General features: G+C 40.4%; 1 protein-coding gene across 4 annotated transcripts; it reads left to right on the plus strand.

The window, feature by feature from the left end:
• The first annotated feature begins 1,128 nt into the window (after window positions 1-1,128).
• TBC1D7 (TBC1 domain family member 7) lies at window positions 1,129-24,222 on the plus strand. Of its 4 annotated transcripts, none has more exons than XM_017891130.1 (8): window positions 1,129-1,386; window positions 2,782-2,901; window positions 4,502-4,582; window positions 8,166-8,353; window positions 12,475-12,612; window positions 21,452-21,597; window positions 22,668-22,797; window positions 23,985-24,222. In XM_017891130.1, exons 2-8 carry the CDS (start codon window positions 2,790-2,792, stop codon window positions 24,069-24,071), a joined length of 882 nt encoding a protein of 293 aa, XP_017746619.1. In that variant the 5' UTR covers window positions 1,129-1,386; window positions 2,782-2,789; the 3' UTR covers window positions 24,072-24,222. The 4 variants fall into 4 exon arrangements, with proteins under 4 accessions (XP_017746619.1, XP_017746621.1, XP_017746618.1 ...); XM_017891132.1 differs by having other exon boundaries at window positions 1,129-1,246; XM_017891129.1 differs by having other exon boundaries at window positions 1,134-1,406.
• The last annotated feature ends 256 nt before the right edge of the window (window positions 24,223-24,478 follow it).

The raw sequence follows: 24,478 nt of genomic DNA on the forward strand, positions 1-24,478 counted from the left end.
TCCTAAGTTTCCTCTAAAGATTGGCATCTGTGTGGTTTATTTGGTAGAGATTTGGACTTTCAAAGGGACGATACCCAACACTGGGAATTTCTCTCAAACCCTGGTGGTTTAAAAACCTACTTGGGCACTGCTGCTCAGCCGGTGGACCAGTGAGGCAAGCACAGAAACAGAAAGCAAGCATTTGTAAGCGTTAGTAGCTACTTTAAAGAGTAACTTTGTTCTGTTAGACCTACTAATAACAAATCGGAGCTTGTATTTAGCACATTTTTTTTTAACCTTCATTTTTCTCCCATTTTATAGTATTTTACCTGAGAGGCTGAATATACTAAGACAATGGCCAAACCTAATATAAAAACAGATCTCTAACCCACAACCTGCAGCAACCTGCCTAGAAAACCAGTCCGTTATCTACAATAAGCAACCCAGGGAGCCTTCCTGCTCTCAATCAGACTTGCAGGAAGCCCGATTGCCGTCTGTAGCAACAGTCTAGGAAGCTGAACAATAACTTCTGTAACAACTGGGCTCAAGTGGCCAGGACTTAATAACTGATAGCTTTCTTAATTTTTGTCCTTGCTTCCAAGTTAGGACCAACCAGAGAACGGCAACTATGCCCCCTAACCAATCCCTGGGATATTCCACTTCTAGGGAGCCGCCTCCAGACTCCGGTCTGCGCACACTTGAAGCCTTCCCTTTTGTCCACCAGAAAGCGTCCCCACTCCTCTGTCTGCCCTTGCGTCCCTCCCTAAAGGCAAGGGACAGTGGCTGACGCCTTTGCTCTTCTCGTTCAGATGGTCTTCATTTATTCCCACATACACGGGGTGGGGAGGAACTTAGCAAAAGCAAAACTCGGGTCCTGCACGCAGGCAGCTTAAGTACTGCCCTAGGGCTCGGGTCTCCCCTAGGCAGGAACCTCGAGGGCCGGAGACGGCAGTGCAACCCAGGCACGCGCCTTCGGACGGCCGGAGTAAATGGTCGAGAGATTTTGCGGGGTAGCAAGGGCCCGGGTGCCCAGGGTGGGAGAAACTACACAAACCTGGAGGTGAGCCTAGCCCTTTATCCCGTCGGGTTTCACCAACTAAACCCGAGCTTCCCAGAGTGAGGGTGGAGCTTCCTGCGCGCGCCCTCTGCGCATGCGCCCGCCTAGTGCCCGCCGCTCGACCTGGAGTGATGTCACATCCGGCGGCGGCGGCGGCAGCGGTGCTGAGTTTTGTCTCTCGGGTCGTCGGGTCGCGCGCGGGTGTCCCAGGTGTCCCTCCGTCTCCCTCCTTCCCGCAGGACTCGCCCCTCTTGGCCCTGGGCCCCAACGGTGCCCGCCTGCCCGGCGGTCGGTCAGCGCAAAGGGCACGGCTTCCTCTGCTTCTCCCGGACCACTTAGTCTCAACCCGGGTGTGTTTCCACTTCTAGAGGTGAAGCATCCATCATAGAGAGAATGGGACCTGGGGTCTTGGACCAAGGTGTTTTTACTTTTCCCATCAGGTGGACGCGCATGGGCAGGAGATTTTATTTGCAATGTTTCCTCCTAGAGGATGCCTTTGTCATTGTAGTGCAATCTAAGAATGGGTGTCCTTAGACAACAGGGACCGACCGAATCGTCATGCAACTGTTTGGATGCCTTAAAAAAAATAAATCCCCACACTCATTATGCGTCTTATGCTGCTGACTTTTTTATTTTTAAGACATCTGCTCCCGAAAGCTCAGAGCCCTTTAGCATTTCATTTACTAAACGAATCCTAATCTTTCCTGTGACTGGATCGGATCAGAGGATATCTTTTCAGTAAGGAAGGAAGCCCTCCCCTGCTCACTGGGGACGTCTCAGGATTTTTAAACCTAAAGATTTACCCTTGTGCACAGAGCCTGGAAGTATTTGCGTGAGGCAGTGCCGTGCTTTTTTGGGAAATGCATCACATCTTTTCTGTTCTTGAAACGCCAAATCTAACTTGGTCTTTTTTTGGTTGAGTTACCTCCAGTATTATGAAGGTTCCTGTGAAGGAACCTGAGACTACTGAGCTTTTTGAGTTCTTGCGATAGATTTTAAATTGTTTTTCTGTCTTCAACTCTGACTTTGGGATCACTGTGAATCGGTTACATTCTTTACCCTCTTCTCGTTATAATTTAATGCAATTTGTCTGTTGTAAGTTCTGAATTTTGATAGTTACACTTAATAGAATTGTGTTTAAAAGAAAAGTAAGGAACTCGTGGCTTTTTACTTTTATATAACAATTTTCATTTTGCAAAATGCCCGTTAAAAAAAATATAACTAAGCTAAAGAAAGGAAATTAAAATCATCTGGAATCCTACTACCTAAAGATAACCATTGCTAACATTTTGGAATAGAGTGTTAATTTTTAAAATACATGAAATTTGTAAAAAACAAACAATGAAATCATAGTGTATACTGTTCGATTATAATTTTTTTTGACATATCTTGCCTGGCTTCCATTTCACTTATTTTTTTTTCTTTGCACATTTATAATAACTACAGAATATTCTATTGTGCTAGGCACTCATAGGTATAGTGGGAAACCTAGTGCATAAACCTTGTGCCATCTATTTTAGCAGCTCAGAGAACTTTTAACTTATATCTTGGCTTTTGGCCAAGATGCATAGGTAGATGGTTGTAGAACTGAGTGAAAGGAAATCTTTAATATTGGGTCCTATGCAAGGGTACATCAGATTTATTGAAAAGGTGAAGAACATCATTGAAAATTATTCTAATTCTTGACTCACTGTTTCTACACTCACTTTTCCCCTTCGTCTCTATTTTTCTGTGTCTCCTCCAAGAATGAAATATGACTGACGACTCTCAGAGAAACTTTCGTTCAGTATATTATGAGAAAGTGGGGTTTCGTGGAGTTGAAGAAAAGAAATCATTAGAAATTCTCCTGAAAGATGACCGTCTGGGTGAGTACTTTTTAAAATTAATCTCATTGGTTCTCAGTCATTCCACATGTTCTGAAGTAAGTATTTTCTTAAAAGATATCCAGAAGCATTGGTTGCTTGTTGTATTTTTTAGTGACATGTTGAAGCAGAATGGTGTATTATGAGAAAAGTTATAGATTTTCAAATTTATATTTCACTGAGAGAAGTTTTGAAAGGTTTCTTAAGAATATCGTTAATATTTTTTCTTTTATTGAATCTATATGTTTTCATGTATTATCTAGGTAAATTTGCAATAACTCTGGTCATGATTTTTTTCTTCTTTTTTTTGAGACCGAGTCTGACTCTGTTGTCCAGGCTGTAGTGCAGTGGTGCGATCTGGGCTCACTGCAACCTACGCTTCCTGGGTTCAAGCGATTCTCCTGCCTCAGCCTCCTAAGTAGCTGGGATTACAGGCATGCACCACCATTCCTAGCTATTTTTTGTGTTTTTAGTAGAGACAGTCACCATGTTGGCCAGGCTGGTCTCAAACTCCGGACCTCAAGTGACCCACCCACCTTGACCTCCCAAAGTGCTGGGATTACAGGCATTAGTTACCGCACTCAGCCCATGATTCTCTTCTATGGAAATACTAAGTGCATTGTATATTGACATTTTAGTTTATTTTAAGCCAGTCTGAATAAGGTCTGTTGTTGACTAAAGTAAAATAAACTGAACCATATTTAAAGATAGTACTTTATTTGCATAGAGTACTTTTAAAGTTTCTGAAACATTTCTCACCTTATCTTTGATCTTCAACTGTACAGTCTTTGCTTCAGTATGTCTGGTATTCTCCTTTGATAAGTAGAAGAATTGAGGGTCAGGGAACTAACTGTAATTTACTGGAAAATGTAGGGTTTTGAAGGTGGACTGCACCACTTACTAGCTGTGTTAGTTTGATCAAATCATTTAACTGCTTTGAACTTCAGTTTCTGCATTTTTAGAACAAGAACTACCTAACAGGCTTGCAATATGAATTAAATGAAATAACCCTGTAATTAGTAACTACCACTGTTATAGGGAATGTAGTAATATATGCAAAATGCATCTCCAATGCTGTAAAATGCAAATTATTTTTATTTTTATTATTATTTTTTAAGACAACGTCTCACTCTGTTGCCCAGGCTGGAGTGCAGTGGCATGATCTTGGCTTACTGCAACTTCTGCCTCCTGGGTTCAGGTGATTCTTCTGTCTCAACCTCCTGACTAGCTGGGACTACAGGTGTGTGCCACCATACCTGGCCAATTTTCATATTTTTAGTAGAGATGGTGTTTTGCCATGTTGGCCAGGCTGGTCCCAAACTCCTGACCTCTCGTGATTTGCCCGCCTCAGCCTCCCAAAGTGCTGAGATGACAGGTGTGAGCCACTGCGCCTGGCCGCAAATTGTTTTTAAATAACTTAGTTGGCAGAAGTCTTGGGCTAGAAAGCAGACTAGTATTACTTCTTCTAAACTTACTGACCATATGGTAGACATCCCCTGAAGAAATGTCTTAACTATTCTTTCAGTTTTAAAAAATGAAATGTGCTTTGACATACTGTGATCAGCATGAAAAGCTTCTAACACTTGTTTTCTTCTTCCTCTAGATACAGAGAAACTTTGTACTTTTAGTCAGCGGTTCCCTCTCCCGTCCATGTACCGTGCGTTGGTATGGAAGGTGCTTCTAGGTATGAGACCCAGGAGTTGGAAGATTTATCTTCAAAAATATTGAATAATGGGATCATTTGCTATCTTATCAGTCAGAACAAGGAAAATTTGTTTAGGCCTTTTATTGAATATTAGATCTTCCCCAGGAGGTTCAATTACCGCTCATTATTTTCTGTTCTATTAATGATACTATAGAAGAGAAAATAGTGTATGTTCCTGAGACAGGATCTGGGAAGAGCACTGGACTAGGAGGAATGAGACTTGGTTTAGGCTTTGCTGTCAGCTCGGTAACCTGGAGGAAGGCGACCCCTCTGGGACTCATTTTTTGCATCTATAAACTGAGGCTTTTGAGCTAAATTACTCCTAGTTTTTAGCTCTACATTTGTAATATTTTGTGATTCTCAGCTATAGAGGTATAACTTCCTGATGAGTCAAAGAGAAATTGGAAACTTAATACTCCCTAGAAGTGTGAATGACTAAATTCCAGCGGTGTGAGTGGCTGAATGAGAAGGAAAACTGATCTTACTTAGCTTCTATGGAGGAAAACATGAATTAAGTGCCATGAGTAACTGGCAGCATCCCTTCTGAGCCCAAGATTTTCTTTCCCCTACCATTGCTGAGCCTGCTGGAGCATATAATTCCTATCCATTACCATCCTCCTTTTCTTTCATAAAAAAAGTATTTTTGGCTGGGTGCGGTGGCTCACACCTGTAATCCCAGCACTCTGGGAGGCCAAGGAGGGCAGATCACGAGGTCGGGAGATTGAGACCATCCTGGCCAACATGGTGAAATCCCCTGTCTACTAAAAATACAAAAAATTAGCTGGGCGTGGTGGCATGCACCTGTAGTACCAGCTACTCGGGAGGCTGAGGCAGGAGAATCTCTTGAAGCCAGGAAGTGGAGGTTGCAGTGAGACAAGATGGCACCGCTGCACTCCAGCCTGGGAACAGCGCGAGACTCTGTCTCCAAAAAAAAAAAAAATCTTATAGTTTGTTGACTGTAAGATAGTGGTGAGGACTAAATTCCTTGAAGAATATAAACTACGTTTGCTCCTTATTGGGCATCCCTGTGTGCCTGTCAGTAGGCAGAGTCATTTACACAGATTGTACAGAGTAATTCTAGAATCCCCTGTGAGGCAGGTATCAGTATCCTAATTTTGCAGGTGGGGAAAAAGACTCTGAGGCTAAATAACTTGCCTAAGGCATTATAGCCTGTAAATGGCAGAGCTAGGATTTGAGCTTACGTTTGTGAAACTCATTTGAAGGTAAGATAGATCGTGATTCTCCTGCCTCAGCCTCCCGAGTAGCTGGGACTACAGGTGCGCACTACCACGCCCGGCTAATTTTTTGTATTTTGGTAGAGATGGGGTTTCACCATGTTGCCCAGGCTGGTCACGAACTCCTGAGCTCAGGCAGTCCACCCGCCTTGGCCTCCCAAAGTGCTGGGATTACAGGCGTCAGCCACCGCGCCCAGCCCACCTTCCTTTATCATGTCATAGTTATTTTTTGAGGAAAAGGCACTGGAAGTTTAGAGCCTGTCGCGCTGTGTAGGACACAGCCTGACTCTTCCTAGCCCAGAGTTTTGATTATTTAGGGATCTTTACTTCAAATGCCTACTTCCTGATACTATTTTAGTTAAATATCAGAAAGAGGCTTTTGAGGACCAGCCCTTAGAATACAGGTTTAAGGGTTAACGTGCTGCCTCTAGAAGTGTGATGAGGGTTCGGTCACAGCTGTTTAATCTGTATTAGCCGAGATGTAGGAGGCTCTTAGCATATTCCCTTGGCTTTTCTGGAAGCCTGGCTCACAGTCTCATAGCAATGATGAGTTAAAGATTTATTTCAGGGAAAAGAACATTTAAGCAAGTTTTTTTTTCTAATATTGACATGGTATCATATTAGCTACTATTGTTTTTGTTTTCTGGGGTATTCTTTAGAATACTAAACTGTGGCATTTTATATACTAAACCTGCACCAAAGAGGGATTCACAGTCAAATGTACTAGCTAACACTTACACTAGCTTAGTGTTTGCTGAGTACTCTCCTGAATGCTTTGTGTATATTGATCTGTTTATTCATCTCAGCAACTGTATGATATTAGGTATTGTTATTCCCATTTCTCAGATGGGGAAGCTAAGACATAGGGAGATAAAGTGATTGCTAGAGTTCACCACCCAGCCAGTTAATTGTAGAGCTGGAATTTAAACCCAGCAACTTTGCTCCAGAGTCTGTGCTTCTGTGGAGCCTCATTAAGTTTAATGAGGCTTGAGTAAATAAAATGTTTTTTTGTTTTGTTTTGTTTTGTTTTCTTTGAGACAGGGTCTTACTCTGTTTCCCAGGCTGGAGTGCAGTGGTACGATCACAGCTCACTATGGCCTTGACTTCCCAGGCTCAGGTGATCCTCCCACGTCAGCCTCAGGGGTAGCTGGGACTGCAGGCATGTGCCACCGGACCTGGCTAATTTTTCTGTAGAGACAGGGTTTCTCAGATACCTTCACTCAGTTGCCCAGGCTGGTCTCAAACTCCTGGGCTCAAGTGATCTGCCTGCCTTGGCCTCTCAAAGTGCTGGGATTATAGGCATGAGCCACCATACCTGGCCTAAAATGTTTTTCTTTATGGCAAAACTTAGAGCCATGAAAATTCATTGTCACCATTTCCCAAATCTGTTTCACGATGGCATTTTGTTTTCTCTTGGGGTTAGCATTCTGTGGAGAAGCATTTGGTGAAATGCTTATCCCGTTTCCTGCCTCTGACAGATGGGGAAACAAATGCCCAGAAAGACAAACACATTTGAGAGTCCTAGTGTTTTCCAATCCGAGGCTGGAGCCCAGATGGCTGGCCTGTCTAGTGGTCTTTCCACTGTGTTTTTTGAGAGTCCTAGCATTATCCAATCCGAGGCTGGAGCCCGGATGGCTGGCCTGTCTAGTGGTCTTTCCACTGTGTTTTTTGAGAGTCCTAGTATTATCCAATCTGAGGCTGGAACCCGGATGGCTGGCCTGTCTAGTGGTCTTTCCACTATGTTTTCTCAGAGCCATTTGTTTGTAAAAAGGATATGACACCATGTTAAAATGGGTTAATGAGCTTAATGTATCATAGAAATGTCATGTAAGGTGACCTCACCAATGAAGATTAAGGTCTTTTGTGACCTGGAGGATAGGATATGTAGTGAGCAAGTTTTAACTGTTGGGGAAGAGAAGAATTCAGTGGGCTGTTGGTGGTTCTGAGATGTAGGGGTCAAGTACAAAGACTAGGGTGAGACCCTCTGGGAGCTAAAGGCAGCCTGAGGCTGCCATAAATTAAATTAAACCATTGTTATAATTGATGTGGTTGTTAATCTTGAATGTATGCGGTGCACTTATTCAAGGGCTTTGCCAGTGTTCTTATATCAATGATGCCTCAGCATTCAAACATTGATAATATTTCACATTTAAGATTGTTTTATAGTGAGAATTTCTAAAAGAGATTCTATATGGTACTTAAATATCTGTGTGAATTCTAGCCTAACTGTGTTGGGTCGCTTCTCACAGCATCCTCTTTCATGGGTGAGGGATTTGGAGTGATGGCTCAGTATTTTGTCCTTTTTTCGTTTTTCCTATTCTCTCTAGGAATCCTGCCTCCACACCATGAGTCCCATGCCAAGGTGATGATGTATCGTAAGGAGCAGTACTCGGATGTCCTTCATGCCCTGAAAGTCGTTCGCTTTGTTAGTGATGCCACACCTCAGGCTGAAGTCTATCTCCGCATGTATCAGCTGGAGTCTGGGAAGTTACCTCGAAGTCCCTCTTTTCCACTGGTTAGTGGTCGCTTTTGTCTGGCACTAAACTCAACTCTAGACTGTTCCGTCTCGCCAGCCTTTGATTACATCATGTTTGCCTTAGAAACTTTTGGTGGCTCCCTATTGTTATTAGTGTAAAAGTGACACATCTTTACTTGGCATTCATGGCCATGCACGTTCTGACCCAACCTTCTTATTTTTTGTTTTTTTTTAAATACGTTTTATTTTGAAGTAATTTCAAACTTCTAGAAAAGTTGCAAGAATATTTCCAAGAATTTGCATATACCCTTTACTCAGATTCTCCAGTTGTTAACATTATGTGCATCTGTTTTGCTTCGTCATTTTAAAACGTATTTTTTGAACACATTTTTTTTTTCCTAAATCATTTGAGAATAAGATGCAGACAGGGTTCCCTGCTACCTCAGATTCCTTCAGTGTACACTTCCTAAAGACAGGACACCCCTGTAGATAGCCATAGTACAGTCCTCAAAACTAAGATGTTAACATTGATACAATATTAATATCTCATCTACCAACTCCATTTGAATTTGACCAATAATGCCTTCACAAATAAGCAAACAGTCAAAGTTATGGGTGAGGATTGGATCCTGGTTTAGGCTTTGCACTGGCTGATCATGTTGCTTTTGTCTCCTTTGACTTGGGACAGTTCTGTCTTTTTTTAATCTTTCATGGCTTGGACATTTTTGAAGGGCATAATCAGATGCTTTGAAGAAAGCCCCTCAATTTAGGTTTGTCTGGTGCTCCCTCCTGATTAGATTCAGGCTATTCATTTTTGGCGGGGATACCAGGTGGGTGATGCTGTCTCCTTTTCTGTGACTCTTATCAGGAGGCACATAGTGTGGATTTGCCCCATAAGAGATAGTGTTAGCTTGGATCATTTGGCGAGGGTGGTGCCTGCTGGAGTTTTCCACTGGAAATTGTTTATTTTTTCCTTTTTAATTGCTGTTTCTCTTTGTGGGGAGACACTTGAAAACCGCTATGTAAATGTCCTATTCCTTATTGAACTTTTGCTCATGAGTATTCTCATTTGACGATTTCTAAAAAAATTTTATTTTTTAACTTTTTAAATAATGTGGGATGTAGAAAAAAGTTGCAAAAATAGTAAAGTGTTCTCAAATACCTTCTCCCAGTGTCCTCAAATGTTACACCTCATACAACCATAATGTAATGATCAAAACCAGAGAGTCACAATACGGGGAGCTACTCTGTAGGCCTCATTGGGATTTTGCTGATGTCCCACTGATGCTCTTCTTCTGATCCAAGATCCAGTTCCAGATCACACATTACATTTAGCTGCCACGTCTTAGTCTGTAATCTGGAACAGTTCTTTTTTTTTTTTTTTTTTTTTGAGACGGAGTTTTGCTCTTTTTGTCAGGCTGGAGTTCAATGGTGCGATCTCGGCTCACCACAACCTCTGCCTCCCGGTTTCAAGTGATTCTTGTGCCTCAGCCTCCGGAGTAGCTGGGATTACAGGCGCACACCACCACATCCGGTTAATTTTTGTATTTTTAGTAGAGACGGGATTTCTCCATGTTGGTCAGGCTGGTTTTGAACTCCTGACCTCAGGTGATTCACCCGCCTTGGCCTCCCAAAGTACTGGGATTACAGGCGTGAGCCACTGTGCCTGGCCTGGAACAGTTCTTCAGTCTTTGTCTTTCATGACCTTGACACTTTTGAAGAGCCCTGGACAATAGAGCATTTCTCAATTTGGGTTTGTCACATGTTTCTCCATGATTAAACTCTGGTCACGCATTATTGGCAGGAATACTACAGAAGTGTGAGACTCATTACTGTTGCTGCTAACTGTGATCACTTGGGTAAGATGGTGTCTGTGGAGTTTCTCCACTATAAGGTTACTATTTTCCTCTTTGTAATTAATAAGTAACTGTGGGGAAGTACTTTGAGACTTGTAAATAGCCATCCACTAACGGTTCTTCTTCTTGCCTGAACCAATTTTTACCATGCTGGTTGCCAAATGGTGATCTAACTCCCTCATTCTTTTTGCATGTATTAGTTGGCATTCTTCTCTAAGAAAGAGTTTTCCCTTATCCTTCTTTATTTCTATCAGTATGAAATTAAAGTGTTATTTGTTTGGCTTAAACAGTGAATTGTTCAAATGGATTTGCTGGAACACTCCTATTTTACAAAATTTATTTTTATTGCATATCTTATATTTTTTGAAGTTAATGATGGGGTATCCATGGACAAACTTTAGAGCTAATAAAGATCATTTGTATTTATTATGTTTATCAAGAGAGAGAAGGTCCCTAAAAAATAATTGAAATAATTTAAGCAATCATCTTTAAATTTCACTTATTGGCAAAGGGAAGTTGATAGTACTACACAAGTTCTTAAATTACATATCAAATTAAATTAGATAATCTGTTAGTTCAAGGAATTGAGATGACAGGGTATAGGTTCCCCCTCACCGCTACTCAGCTTGTCTGTGTTCCAAGCTGAGACACCTTTACTGCAGCCTCAGGCAGACATGCTTCTGAGTGAGTGTTTTGGACTCTGCCACCCCACGTCTCCCCAGTCATGGTCCTCATTGTGTTAGTCTGTTTTTGGTTGCTTATAACAGAATACCTGAAATTGGATAATTCATTTAAAAAGGAATTTATTTCTTACAATTCTAGAAGCTGGGAAGTCCAGGATTCAGGGGCTGCATCTGGTGAGGGCCTTCTTGCTGATAAGGACTCTCTGCAGGGTCCTGAGTTGGCACAGGCTATCGCATGGCGAGGGGGCTGAACGTGCCGACATGCTCACCCAGGACTCTCTTCTTCTTAGGAAGCCACCAGTCCCATTCCTGTGATAATCTGTTAATCTATGAATTGACCCACTGATGAGGGCGGAGCCCTCGCGATCCAGTCACCTCTTAAAGGCCCCACTTCTGAATACTGCCACATTGGGGATTAAATTTCAACATAAATTTTGGAGGGGACAGATGTTTGAACCATAGCACCTACTTAGACCCCACTCTGCCTCATTTTTTAATTCATTAATAAGAGGGTGCAGCAGCGCTTGGCACAGGGCCAGGAAGGATGACCTGAGTCCTCTTCTCTTGACCTGTCAGTGGTCAGGAGCAGTCAGTGATATGCCACCTTTGTGGGTGCCAAGCACAGTGCACAGAACTGCACGGGAGTCCAGGAAAGGAGATTTTTCCTTTCCCTTTTCTTCCTACTTATTTTCCATTCTCCTCTGACACATTAATAAAATGCTTAGAGAAAATTTATTCCCTATGATTTAAATTCTGTTTTTCTTGACATTTTATAGAATATTAACAAGTTGAAAGAAGGGCTTAGAATGAAATAATACATTAAAGTGACAATTTTAAGTTGGTACTTTTTAGGGGAAACTGTGATACTTCTTAGTTTCTTTTTAACATTAAAATCCTTCGGCTATTAAATCCTAGATGAAAATGTAAAGCTTTTTGTATACGATATGGTGTTTGAAACCAGAAGAGGTTTTCAAATAAGGTCCCAGTTTTTCTAAGATCTCTCTGTTGAAATTTCCCTGAGAGTTTACTTTCGCATTCTGAGTATTGACACAAGGTTTGAGAAATGCTATTCTTTTGATTCCCAAAATTCTGATTCTCGAAACATTTTAACTTTTTTACTGCTTAAGATGGAACAAAATTCTGAAGCTATGCATGAATGCTTTGAAATAAAGCAAATGCTCTATTAGTCTTTTTTGGAGCTCTTCAATATTTGCAAATTACTGTGCTGAAAAATGTCTCCGGTTACTGATGGGGCCGTTTGTTACACCCTTTTCAAAGACATTCTCACCTAGTACTAAGGATATTTTTGGGTGGAGAGAGTCAGTGACTTGCTGATCATTTGTGTTGACTCTGTGAGGGGCTTAATGTTAGAAGCTGGAGCATCTCCGTACACTCAGCCTGAAACCCGGTCATTCAGAAGCAGCACTGACCCTGTAGTTACTCATCCTTTTCTCCCCCTTGCTCCCCTCTTCAGGGATGGACTCTGTGCTTTTTGATCCCGCTTTGATTTATTAATGTAGCCTTTTCAAAATTTAGGGAGCAAGGTTTCATTTTTTATTAGAGAAATATGTATTCCTCTCTTTCGCCGCCTTCCTCTTGAGATTTATTATTAATCTTTCAGGAGCCAGAAGATGAAGTATTTCTTGCTATAGCTAAAGCCATGGAGGAAATGGTGGAAGACAGCGTCGACTGTTACTGGATCACCCGACGCTTTGTGAACCAATTAAATACCAAGTACCGGGATTCTTTACCCCAGTTGGTGAGGACTTTTTTTTTTTAGGCTATTGGAGAGTGAACAATGGTATTGGGGGTCTTCAGGGAGTGCTCTTACCTCCTGCGGCTGCTACAATTATGAATAACCCTTTACAGTAGGACTCAGCAAGTGTTTTCTGTAAAAGGCCGTATAATCTAAATATTTCCAGCTTGGTGGGCCAGATGGTCTCTATTGTAACCACTCAACTCTGCTGTTGTTGCACAAAAGCAACCTTAGACAATGCATAAAATAATGTTCCTGGCTGGATTTGCCCTGCTGCAGGCCATAGGTGGCCAGTCCTGCTCTATAGTATTCCTTATTCTGGTCTAGAATCCGCCAGTCTAGAGTAATCCGTCTGTATAAGTTAAGGTTTTCATTTGGCTGCATATAATGGGAAGCCCAAATACCAGAAGCTAAGAATCCAGGCAGTGCAGAGCTGGTGCTGCAGAACCTCAGTATGGAGAGGGTTGCAGACAGTATTCGTAGGCATCATCCTTCCCCTCATGCTCACAAGGTGGCTCTTGGAGCAGTGGCCATGCCTTCTGTGTTCTGGGCAGAAGGAAAGGGAAGGCAAAGGTAAACACAAAGGACTAAGAGGGACAGGCCAGCCAAGTCTGTGGCCCATTAGGCTTTCTCTCTGCATGTACAGCTGACCTTTGAGTAGTGTAGGGTTAAGAGAACTGACCCAACCCTAGCATAGTTGATACCCTGCATATAACTTTTGACTCCCGCAAAACCTAACTACTAATAACTTACAGTTGACTGGAAGCCTTACTGATAACATAGACGGTCATTTAACACATATTTTGTACACATATTTTGTTTCCGTTTGTGTTTTTTTAAGATGGAGTCTCATGCTGTCGCCCAGGCTGGAGTGCAATGGCATGATCTCGGCTCACTGCAACCTCTGCCTCCTGGGTTCAAATGATTCTTCTGCCTTAGCCTGCCAAGTAACTGGGATTACAGGTGCCTGCCACCATGCCTGGCTAATTTTTGTATCTTTTTTAGTAGAGACAGGGTTTCATCATGTTGGTCAGGCTGGTCTCGAACTCCTGACCTCAAGTGATCCGCCCACCTTGGCCTCCCAAAGTGCTGGGATTTACAGGCATGAGCCACCACACCCAGCCACATATTTTGTTATATGTGTATTCACTATATTCCTGTAATGAAGTAAGCTAGAGAAAAGAAAATGTTAAGAAAAGCATAAGGAAAATGAAATATATTTTCTATTTATGAAGTGGAAGTGGTTCATCACAAAGTCTTCATTCTCTTTGTCTTCGCGTAGAGTAGGCTGAGTGGAAGGAGGGAGGGAAGGATGGTCTTGCTGTCTCAGGGGTTGGCAAAAGTGGAAAAAAATCCATGTTTAAGGGGACCTTTGCAATTCAAACCCGTGTTGCTCAAGGGTCAACTATATGTTAGTGACCAGGACTGTATCACTTGGCTGCCCTGTCTATAGTAGAGGCAGGGAAAGGTGTTCTTTTTTAAAAAAAGCCTTGTGATCTCCCACTAAAACAGGGGCTCTGTGAGTGACATAGGAGGAGCACATGGGAGTGTGGCAGGCAGCGAGCTGTTTCTATCATAGCCTTGCTTGGGAAGGCAGAGAACTAAATGGTGCTTGCTGCATCGCACAAGCTAGTCTTCCTTTGCCATTTTCTTTTTTTTGTCTAGTTTTTTTTCTCTTATTTATCTCATTTATAAAAATAAATCTGTTTGTCTTAAATCATTGGGTTATTTCTTTTTAAAATTCTACTGAAAGTGGTAACTGTGGTATAGGGTGCAAGATCAGATGCGGGGCAGTGATGATGGTTGAATGGGCATTGAGGATCACTGCAGTTAATTATTAATAAGGCAATGTGCAAGACCCTTCAGCTTCTGAGAACACTTACAAGAGCAGTTTTTATATATTTCAACTAAGCAAAATTTGACTTTTAAGATTTTGAAATTTGATCCACTTTGTTGATTTCAGTAAAAATAATTTAAGCATGGAAATGGAGCTTACATAACTATGTCAGTTGCCTAATTAAGTGAGGAGGTCTCAGTTTTATCATACCATGATCTAATTAGCTTTTCTTATTTAATATTTGAATAAGTCAGTAGCATTTTGATAGTTTATACTATTTTTAAAAAATTCACCCTTTATTTTTCGTAAAATAAGCAGCGAATGCATTCTCAAAAGAAATTAAGCAATTCAGATGAATCCATATTTCCCTAGACCTGGACTAACCACCCCATCCCTGCAATTGCCCACTTCCCCTTCTAAGAAGTAAACATTTGTCATTAGCTTGGTGTGCATTATTCAAGATTCTCTTATGTGCGTGTATATATGATTTTCTTTTCTTTTTTTTTTTTTGAGATGGAGTCTAGCTCTGTCACCAAGGCGGGAGTGCAGTGGTGTGATCTTGGCTCACGGGTTCACGCCATTCTCTTGCCTCAGCCTCCCAAGTAGCTGGGACTACAGGCTCCCACCACCACGCCTGGCTAATTTTTTGTATTTTTAATAGAGACGGGGTTTCACCATGTTAGCCAGGATGGTCTCGATCTCCTGACCTCGTGATCCGCCCACCTCAGCCTCTCAAAGTGCTGGGATTATTCACATTAAGTAGTAGTATACTATACATATGGCCCTATAGTTCTATTTTTGTTTTTAACTTATTGCCTTGGAAAACTTTCCAAGGCAGTATAGACAAATCACTAGTTTTCAGCCCTGACTTCCTATTAGTACCACCTGAGAGCTCTTAAAAATTACCATCACCTTTCCTCCACCTAGACAAGTGAAATCTGAATCTCTGAAGGTGGGGCCCTGGAATTCTAAATTCTTAAAAGCTCCAGGCAATTCTGAAGTGTAGCTAAAGATTGAAAGGCACTCGTTTAGAACCACCTATTAAAAAATATTTACTCCTAGCATTTCCTGTTACGAATTTCCCCTATTTAAACATAAGAGATCCATGCTGAGAGTAAGTATGCCCTTGTACAGGCTCCCTGTGTGTATGCGTTATCTCTTTAGGCTTCGTACCTATGAGCAGAAGCAGATGCTCAAGCGGAGGGGAGACATATGTAAAATCTATTCATTTATTTTTGTCGTATTTAAAATTTAAACTGCCTGACTGCTCATCCAAAGGCCATATCAATTTATGCTCCCACCAAACAGATGATGAGATTTCCCATTTTCCACCCCATTGCCAATACGTGATAGTATCAATGTCTTACATTTTTCTCCATCTGATGGTGAAATGGTATCTCATTTTAATTTACTTGTCCTCAGTTTCTAGTGAAGTTGAGTATGTTTGCATATTGCTATTGTTTTGTTGACTTTTTTTCTTTGTAAGAGTTATTGGTATATAGTCACTCTTGGATCTGTAGGGGATTAGTTCTAGGACTCCTTGAGATATTAAAATTCATGGGTGTTCAAGTCCCTTACATAAAATGGCATAGTATTTGCATATAACCTACATATCTCTTCTTGTATACTTTAAATCTAGATTACTTATAATACGTAATGCAATGTAAATGCTATGTAAATTGTTATACTGTATTATTTAGGGAATAATGACAAAAAAATCTTTGTTCGGTACAGACACGACTATCCATTTTTTATTTCCCAAATATTTTTCGCCCATGGTTGGTTGAGTCCATGGAAACGAGGGTCAACTGTACCCTGGATATTTATCCTTATCCCTTATGTTTGTTGAAAATACTTTCTGTTTGTTGTACAGAATTTTAGGTTTTGATACAATGAGATTGGTCAGCATATTTTTTTTTATTTTTTGCTTTTTTGTGTCTTACTGGTTAATTAACCCTTTCCAACCCCAAGATTAAAATATTATATATATATATAACATATTTTTTTTTTTCCTTTTTTTTTTTTTTTTTTTTTCCTGAGATGGAGTCTTGCTCAGTCACAAAACAAGACCAAAAAACCCAGCCGCCACCGCTGCCGCTGACGATCTTGGCTCACTGCATCCTCCACCTCTTGGGTTCAAGGGATTCTCCTGCCTCAGCCTCCTGAGTAGTTGGGACTATAGGCATGTGTGTGGCACCATGCCTGGCTAATTTTTGTATTTTTAGTAGAGACAGGATTTCCCTATCTTGGCCAGGCTGGTCTCAAACTCCTGACCTCAGGTGATCCACCGCCCTCGGCCTCCCAAAGTGCTGAGATTACAGGCGTGAGCCACTGCACCCGGCCTGTTTTTTCCTAACTTTTAAAAATGCTTAAACATTTTAAATTTAGCTCTTTGTCAGGGATTTATCTTTCTGATTGGCATCAGACACATACTGGATTTCACTCTTACACTCACTTGCAACACCACTACTTCTACCAACACGTCACTCCTCCTCCTCTTCTTCTTCCCCCTCTCTGGTTTGTGTGTTACTGAGAATGTACTTCATATCGGGCAGTGCTAAATTTATATTGTTAGTGAGCTACTTCATTCAAGCATATTATCTTTGTTTTTACAGATGAGGAAACTGAAGCACAGAGAAGTTAAGTAAGACCAAGGTCTCAGTTAGTAAGCAGTAGAACAGCACTTACTCTGTGAATTTGTCAGTTCATCCTTTTTCCACAGATTTGAAATGCCACCTTTATATACTGGATTTCCATATATATGTGTGTATATATATGTGTGTGTTTGTATATATGTATGTACATATATATACACACACATATATATTTATATCTCTTTCTGGACTCCTTTTTATTCCATTGAGTTATTTGTCTATTCCTGGGCCAATATCATATGATTTATTTAGTACAACTTTCTAGCGTATTTTGATAACTGATAAGGAAAGTCTCTTATTGTTGCTCTTTTTAAAAAATGTCTTGGCTATTCTTGAACCTGCCTTTTTCTTTTCAGAAATGAATTTTAGAATCAGCAAGATACTTCATGTCCCTTAAACCTTAGTTTCCTCTTTAAAAATGGGGCTTCTTTTACTGTATGCATTACAGTGTCTAGCACATAGTTTTAAGTAGTTATGAAGTTTTAAAAAAAGTCATCCAGAATGTATAAAAAACTTACATTTCCTTTGTGTCACTTTCTGTTTGATTTAGGCATCAAGTGATTTGCTTACACTTTTCTCTCTAGTGAAACCGTCTTTATTCTATCTTATAACACACAGTTTAGGTTGCTGCTTAGTTCTGTGGAAATGTGTGTATGGTGGACAATGATAGGCTCAGAAGAAGATAAGGATACCCCTGAGTGATGATGTGTTTATTCTGCCATACTATTCTGATTCCGAGGATTGCATCATAGCCTCTCTCCTTACAAACTTTTCATATTGAATTCTGTTTTTTTGACAAGGTCTCTCTTTGTCAAGGAGAATAGAGGCCAACTTCAATCGTGTGGCATGGAAGGTTTCTATTAAACCATCTCAAACTTAATTGTGTTAATCATTAACATAAGTGATCTTTGTTTTATTGCTATAGACACAGTTTTTTAAAGCTCTGCTAAAGAGGTTTTTTCATATTTACTATTAGCAGCTTCTTCCTAAGTTTGATATAAATTCCTCTCAGAGTGATTAAGTACCTATTTTGTCACGTTTTCCTTCTGTTGATGATGTATAGTTTATTGTCTTCATAAAGTAAGAATATGGGGGTCATAGAAATATTGAAAATAACCTAAATGGGAGTAAGACATAATTATGGTTATAATAAATTACATCTATCAATAATAAATCACATCTATGGTATCTATCGTTTGCTAAGTATGAAAAAGGTCAGGCAATATAAATATTAGCTCCTTCCATTAAAAAATATATATACACGTATGTATTTGAATTCACTTTCTTTCTTAGATGAAGCTGTAGCCTACAGTACACATTCTTTCCATCTTGTTCTTTTTACCTGCTATATGCTGGAGATCATGCCATATTAGTATACAGAGATACTCCTTATTCCTGTCATGATTTCATACTACTGTCCTGTGTACATTCTTACACAATATTCTTTTTTTTTTTTTGAGACGGAGTCTCACTCTGTCACCCAGGCTGAAGTGCATTGGTGCAATCTTGGCTCACAGCAACCTCTGCCTCCCAGGTTCAAGTGATTCTCCTGCCTCAGCCTCCCAAGTAGCTGGAATCACCGGCACATGCCACCACGGCCAGCTAGTTTTTGTATTTTTAGTAGAGACAGGGTTTCACCATGTTGGCCAGGCTGGTCTCGAACTCCTGTCCTCAGGTGATCCACCCACCTCAGCCTCCCAAAGTGCTGGGATTACAGGCGTGAGCCACCAGGCCCAGCCTACACAATATTCTCAGGTTAGTATATTCATACTGTTCTATTGTGAATGTAGTTTATTCAACCTGTCTTTTATTGTTGGCTATTTGGGATGTTTTCAGTCTTTCGCTGTTATACACAGTGTTACTGGTAAATAGACTTGTGCATGCAGCTTCTCATGTGCTTGGTAGTATATTGAGTTGGATTCCCTAAAAATAGATTGGCTGGATCAAAGGGTAAATGCATATATTACTTTGCTAAATATTGCCAAATTCCCCTTCATAGAGCTCATAGTCTTTTGCGTCCTCACAACCAGTAGATTGTTTCCCTACAGCCTTGCCAACATGGTATGTCATTAGTCTTGAATTTTTGCCATTCTGATAGGTAGGAAGTGATACTTCAGTGGAATTTTATATTGCATTTATATTGTTGTAAGTAGGTTGAGCATGTTTTTATATGGGTAAAGGCAGGTGCATTTTTTTTTCCCTATAGAGTTCTTGACTTTTTTCCTTCTCCACTTTAAAAAGCTCTCTTTTGGTAGGGATATTAACCCTTTAAGATTATTCATTAACCTGGGAAAATGTCCACAATTTGTTGAGTGCAAATGGAAAAATACTAAATCATATATTCAGTATGAGTTCAACTAATAAAAGAAAGAGAAGTGTGTCTGTATATATGCAGGATAGATGCTCTATAACCTAAGTATTACCAGTAGTTATCATTGGGAGTGTGATTATACTTGATGTCTATATGCTCTTTATTCTTTCATATCATTTCAAGATTTCTTATAATAGGCTATAATAAACCAGGAAAAAGTTTAAAAAATTAATTAGATATTGGCAAAAAGATGTACATTGAGCAATTGTTAAGATGTCGATTGATGTATTCACAGCTTTATATTAATTCACAGTATTGATTTGCTCACTCAACAGTTATATATTGAGTGCTTACCATGCCAAGTGATGTGCTAGGTATTGAAGAACCAGCAGTGAACAAAATAGATACAGTACCTTCCCCCCGTGAGCTTATTGTCTGATAAAGGAAAAAGGCAATACATAGTTTTAAAATGTTCACACATCTCCATCTTGTCTATTATTTGTACTGACTTTTAGATGAAATTTTCTTTCCTATGAGACATAATATATAACTCAGTGTGTGTGTTTTCAACCAAGTCACTAGGAAAAAAGTACATATATCCCCTTTGCAAAACCAACCCCAATTCCTTGTTTGGGAAGTTGTCTGCAGTGTTAGTGAGAAACTCTAGGAACCTTTGAGTAGTATAGGGAGGTTGGATAAACAGGAAAAAGAGATATCTTGAAAAAGAAAGGGGAAAGCTGGACCAGATATTATGATATGGGCCTCTCTTTGCCTGGCTAACTCCTGTCCATTCTTCAGAGGTCAGCTCAAATGTCACCTCTCCTGAGAAGCTGCTTCTCCTTCCTACAGCCCAGGTTAGGATTTTCTCCTGGATGTACCCAACATCTTGTGCTTGTTCCCATCATAGCATCACAGTATTACAGTGTATTGTAGTTACCTCTTTACTTGTATGTCTCAAGCTGTAAGCTCCTTGAAGGCAGGGATTTTCTCTTACCTTTCACTTTATTCATTGTATGAAGTGCAGTCTCTGACTATAGTGGACCTTGTAAAGGTGATGAATTTCCTCTTTGACAGAAGCAGAGAGTTATAGATATTGAGTCAAATAAACATTTCCATTTGCTTAAGTGATGCGGGCTCTGGTTGTACTGCAGATATTGAGTATGGTCTTTAGGGTTTGACTCTTAGAGCCCATTCTCAGCCAGTGGACCCTAAATATAGCAGCCAACCTAAATACAGCAGCCAATGCAAGATGGATTTGGTCAGGTTTGGGGAGCTGGCTTTATTAGCTCTCCAGTCTTCTAGTGTTGGCTGCCACCTGACTTCATGAGACAGAGGCTACCAAGTGGAATCCAGGTGCTTTATTCCCTCTGAGTTATCCCTTGAATTCTAAGAAATTTTAGTGCACCTTTGTGTTGAATACAGAGTTCACCCTCTGGACATCCCTGTTGTGTGAGCCTGCTTGGCACTGGTGCACAGTGGTGCTCAGTCCAGGGCAGTGTATGTATAGTCGGTGACTGGTCAGCCCCTTCTCATCAGCATCACTTTTTGTCTTATTCTTCCTAATGCCCTCTCCCCACTCTAATCCCACTCTATTTCTTTGGTTTCACCTTTCCTCTTTCCCCCTTTTTTCCTTAGTATATAATCTACTGCTCGTTAGACCAGCCAGTAATATAATGGGCCTTCCTTAGCTCCTCAGAACAATTGAATTTTGCTTTGGACTTTTGCCTTAGGTTGTTGAATCTGGCTAGTGAAGTTAGTATTAGGGTGACCACCCATTCCATTTTGCCTGGGACCGCCCCCGTTTTAGCACTGAAAGAGCCCTGTGTCCTGGGAAACTCCTCAGTCTTGGATGGTTTGCTACTTTAGTTAGGGCTGACCTAGGAAACTGCTGTGTCACAAGTGACTTGGATAATTCTGAAGTTTTGTTTTCTAATACTTCCTTGAATTCAGCATGTAATTTTTTTTTCCATCAGAGACTATAATATCAGATGATGCTATGACACAGGAAATGAATCATCTCTGTTCTTGCTTAATCTGTAGCCAAAAGCGTTTGAACAATACTTGAATCTGGAAGATGGCAGACTGCTGACTCATCTGAAGATGTGTTCCGCGGCGCCCAAACTTCCTTATGATCTCTGGTTCAAGAGGTGCTTTGCGGGATGTTTGCCTGAATCCAGTTTACAGAGGCAAGTATGTCTTTTGAAGACATATTGAAGGCTTGGCATTAGAGCAGAGTTCTGGCCTTTCATGCGGTCATCCCTCAGAGTATAAATTTGCTTTAGAACAATACAGTAATTTGAAGCTCAGCCCTCCAGCAGCTACCATAACAGCACATGATTACGCTTATTCTTGAATTTATAGTTAGAAAAATTGAGGGCCCTCAGTGCATTAGATGCTGTGAAGTAGTCACACCTCACATGGTCTCCACGAGTTTATATGAGCGTCAGCTCCTCTTTTCCAGAAATGTGACAAATCCTCCTCTAGCAGAAATCTTAGTATTAGTTTCATCATGGTATCTTTAAAGAAGCTGAAGGCAGTCAAAGATTTGAGACTCAAACTAAGTTCTTCCAGTCAGTTTCAGACACGTCTGGGTATTTCGGAGTCCAGGTGCCACCCATTAAGACTTTGTGATGTAGTAGAACAGTAACTCTTAAAATAAGTTATGGCACTGAATAGTGCAGTACACAGAGAACATTATAAGATAATATGTGACTAAGTGTATCAAGTAGAATACCAACTTTTAGGAGTTATGGGAATGATCAGAATTATTATTTTAGAGTGTTTATAGATCAGTAACTGGCTCCTTAAGCCCTTAGAGAAGTTTAAGGAGTCTGTCCCCAGAATCACTGGCAATGAAACTGAATTTATCTCGTTTCATGTACATCTTTTGTTGTCCCTTAGTAGGCTATAATTATAGCATTACGGAATATTAGCAGAATATATACCATTAGTTTAGGATTTTCTTTTTCTTCCTCAAAATGTCAGGTTCACAACATGAGGGAATATGATTTTGGTAGATGCCTAGTGGAGCAGTAATTTTAGTGAACTTTCCTTTTCCTTCTAGTGCTGATTGTATCCAGAATAGATTTCAAATGGCTTCTGTATTTTGTTGTTGTTTTGATGATTATTTCATAAAAGTTGTTCTTTGAAACTTTTACATAAAATTGGAGCAAATTTTATTTTGTAGTTTGAGATGTCTAGGCTAAGCATAATGCTCAAACTCATGTAATTTGATTATATCTCCTTATTTTTGTAGGGTTTGGGATAAAGTTGTGAGTGGATCCTGTAAGATCCTAGTTTTTGTAGCTGTCGAAATTTTATTAACCTTTAAAATAAAAGTTATGGCACTGAACAGTGCAGAGAAGATAACAAAGTTTCTGGAAAATGTAAGTGTGCTTTGATTTGATTTTGAATCTGGAAATGAAGTTACCTTAGCAGGTCAGATTTTCCTATTACATTAGATTATTTCAGAGAAATAATACCTTAGAATGTTTCAGAGAATAATTATAATAATGATTATTTTAGAGAAATTATTTAAGAGAAATAATAATTTGATTTGATTTTGAATCTGGAAATGAAGTTACCTTAGCAAGTCAGATTTTCCTGTTACATTAGATTGTTCCAGAGAAATCATACAGTATATTTTTACATTATAAGAAACATTTTCCCTGAAAAAGTTTGGCCTAAAGTTGGCCTGAGGATTAGTTTGCATCCTGTCTTTGGGAGATGATGGTCTGAGACCATCTTGTGAATGTGTCCACTTAGAACCAGAGTCTTATCCTCCATGTGACTATCAGCAGTCATGTCAGGAAAAGGAAAAGGTGAGATCTGTCATTTTACAACGAGTAATTTTTGTCAGTTCAAAAGGGATTCTGTATTTTGGAGGATTTTGTAAGCCATTTCATTTCTGTTACTGTCTCTGGTGTAATCCCAGTTGGGTTTATTAATATACAGTATTAACCTGGCATATTGCTGAAAAAGGCAATGGTAATGAAATTAACTTTTCCCTCCCTATGTATCTTGGAATACCCTTTACCAGGCAAGAAATAGGATTAAAGAGACTTATGCCTGAATGATTTTCACAGAATCCCAAATCTATTCATTTTTAAAAGAGTATTAGCATTTGAATAATGGCCTGGTAAATTATAATAAAGTACAGAGTCAATATGTGTTGAATAAACGAATAATCATCATTATAACCAGAAGTGGCTAACAATGCCAGGCCTGTGCTAAGTATTTTCCATGGGTTATCTCATGTCATACTGTGAACAGCTCTGCGAAGTCGGGCTATCATATCCCCCATTTTAGAGATGGGGATTTGAAACCCAGGTAGCTTAGGTAACCCGCCCGGGGGTGCACAGTTAGTGAGCAGTGCAGGATTTGAACCCAGGCAGGCTGACACTGGAGCCCTTTCATGTCCTCAGGTAGCATGTGATACAAGCCTTTTATCCTGTCACTTTCTGAAAAACAGTGAAAACTCCCATGGTAGTGAATTTTATGCCACAGCGAATGAGGGAAGACACCGAAGTTGTCAACACTAAAATTTCACAAAGACTGGTTTGCTTGTCCACAGATTCCCCAGGACAGCTCAGACGCGATCGTGAGCAAGGCCATTGACTTGTGGCACAAACACTGTGGGACCCCGGTCCATTCAAGCTGAACGCACCTGCTGGTTGTGGACCGTCTGCCAGGCCCACCCTGAGCGTTGTGTTCTTGGCATGTGATCTGGGAAACTGAATGAATAATACACTTTTCTTGCTCTGGTGCTCAAAGTGGTTTTTTCTCCCCCCAATAAAATTATTTAATTGAAATGCCTGGTGTTGCTGTGTTGGGGAGCAGCATCTTGCAGTTACATAGAAATGTAAAGTTCATCTCTGAATAGCATTTCAAAAGGGTTGTTAGAAAATAGCTCCCCGATTTTAAAGTGGTTTAGTCAGGGCGAGTGAGTGTGTTAACCAGCAGTGCATAAGTAAGCCTGCCCTGCCTCTAATTGGCACCAAGCTAGTTACTTTTAAGGTCTATTTCTAGCATAAGAGTGACTTCCTTTTGTTGACACCTCAGATTTGG

Source organism: Rhinopithecus bieti, unplaced genomic scaffold (assembly GCF_001698545.2).
Source record: "Rhinopithecus bieti isolate Rb0 unplaced genomic scaffold, ASM169854v2 scaffold_19939, whole genome shotgun sequence".
Taxonomy (NCBI): domain Eukaryota; kingdom Metazoa; phylum Chordata; class Mammalia; order Primates; family Cercopithecidae; genus Rhinopithecus; species Rhinopithecus bieti.

Bases quoted from the DNA above. Each gene is read 5' to 3' on its own strand.
- TBC1D7 (XM_017891130.1), top strand. From the start codon at position 2,790: ATGACTGACGACTCTCAGAGAAACTTTCGTTCAGTATATTATGAGAAA. The intron at 8,354-12,474 runs GTTAGTGGTCGC...TTAATCTTTCAG, and splicing joins GAAGTCCCTCTTTTCCACTG to GAGCCAGAAGATGAAGTATT. The intron at 12,613-21,451 runs GTGAGGACTTTT...CTTAATCTGTAG, and splicing joins GGGATTCTTTACCCCAGTTG to CCAAAAGCGTTTGAACAATA.